This window comes from Microchirus variegatus (assembly GCF_963457635.1).
Source record: "Microchirus variegatus genome assembly, chromosome: 20".
NCBI classification, from domain to species: domain Eukaryota; kingdom Metazoa; phylum Chordata; class Actinopteri; order Pleuronectiformes; family Soleidae; genus Microchirus; species Microchirus variegatus.
Window position 1 is genome coordinate 3917644 of NC_139821.1, and position 1701 is coordinate 3919344.

At 36.9% G+C, this 1701-nt stretch overlaps 1 protein-coding gene across 1 annotated transcript; it reads right to left on the bottom strand.

Annotated features, from left to right (window-relative positions):
- Positions 1-248: 248 nt before the first annotated feature.
- On the bottom strand, positions 249-1695 carry LOC310941397 (PC4 and SFRS1-interacting protein-like). Its single transcript, XM_083906561.1, has 3 exons — positions 1653-1695; positions 612-870; positions 249-506 (listed from the first exon to the last, which is right to left on the bottom strand). The coding sequence occupies exon 2, from the start codon at positions 868-870 to the stop codon at positions 613-615; it is 258 nt and encodes an 85-aa protein (XP_083762687.1). The 5' UTR covers positions 1653-1695; the 3' UTR covers positions 249-506; position 612.
- Positions 1696-1701: the final 6 nt, after the last annotated feature.

Here is a 1701-nt window from a genome sequence, read left to right on the forward strand (position 1 = left end):
GTAAACTTCTCACTGAGTCACGATAAAAAAAAAAAACTGAATAAAACCTGCACTTTTTGTACAAAATCAAAAACAACAGTTTCACGAAAATTAAATAAATAAAACTACATTTCCCATCAGCCCCTGCTGAGACCTTTTAATGCGTGTTGTGGTTGTGAAATGTTTCAGAATAAAAGTGTTCATGATTATCGCAACTTTTGGTTAGTGATGAAAGTTTAATGATACGACTTTAAGGTCAACGTGTCGTCTTTAAAGGTACAGCTCGTCCAAATTTTATAAAGACGAGGCGAAACATTAGCTTAGCTTAGCATAGGAAAAAAGCCACTTATAGTCAAGGGTGAACGCAGTAAAGGTAATGCTATTAAAACAACGATAACAAATATTCCAAACTGAAATGAACAGCAGCTCCGCGTGTGTGTCGAGGTAAACGGTTGTGAACATTCTCGTTGTCGCAGCCGGGAAGTGGTTCAGTCCAAGCTCCATCAGGAACATTCGGGAAGAGTCCACTGCAACGGGAGAGGGGTGAAACAGCAAAAAATGGACTGTTACATCTTTGTGTGTCTGAATTTATTTTGTAAATACATAAACAAAGACTTTCCGCTTCCCTTTACCTCAATTTTCATCGTCTTCTTTCTCCTCCAGCTGTCTGAAGGGTTCCTTCACTTCCTGCTGAAGCTCCGCCTTCCTCAGCTTGTCCCGGAAGAGCTCCGCCCTCTGCGCCTCCTGCTGCTCCTTGTCCACCAGCAGCGATCGCAGGAAGGTGGCGCTCACCACCTCCTCGCCCTCCCCGACCAGGTAGACATTTTTGAAGCGGTTGTACAACATGGACGCCTTGTCCATGATGGTCTGGTTGGCTCTGTAGCAGCGCATCTACACAAAATATACACAGGAAGTACACACAATTTACACTACTGTCTATTTCAAAGGAAAACCTTGGTTAAATTGTACTCAAACTTGGTAAAGTTTTATTCAAATATTGTCCATTAAATTTCTTTTAAATTTTGTAAAAAATATCTCACATTTGGTTAAATTTTACTCAAATTTGGTTAGAATGGACTTAAATTTGGTAAAATTTTACTCGAAATTGATAACATTTTGGTTAAATTTGTCAAAAATTTTGCTAAATCTGTCAAAAAAAAAAAATTTTAATATCTAAAATGTTATATTTTACTCAAATTTGGTTAAACGCGACTTAAATTTGGCTACTTTTTTTAACTCAAATTTGTTTTTTAACTTGTGCCAACGTAAAAGGTTGTAACAAAAATCGGAATTTTTTCTTTTACAACACACAGCAACGATAGCTTCAGAAACAACAATAAGTCACTTTTACAACAAATAGTTACACAAACCGCAGAAATGTTACGTTTGTGTAACTTTCATATTTTTTACACCAAAATCGCAATTTTAGAAGCGTAAAATTCTAAAATTAGTAAGGTGGCTTTTGTGACGCAAGTAGTGCATTTTTGTTTTTACGCTACTACTCAACACTAAAAATCGCGACTGTAGTGTCACATAAGAGTTTGTGCAACATCAAAAATGCTTTTTTTTTTTACACTTAAACGTTAGAAGCGTAACTATACGTAATGTATTTTTGCAACTTTTTGGTAAACATCAAATAGATCTGGGAACGTGAAGACTATTTTTTTTCGTACCTTTCTCAGCGTCGCCACAAGTTCGCTGTGTCTCTGGACGTGTTGCGAC

What these genes read in the sequence shown, in the direction of transcription:
- LOC310941397 (XM_083906561.1), bottom strand. Translation starts at nt 870, where the DNA reads ATGCGCTGCTACAGAGCCAACCAGACCATCATGGACAAGGCGTCCATG.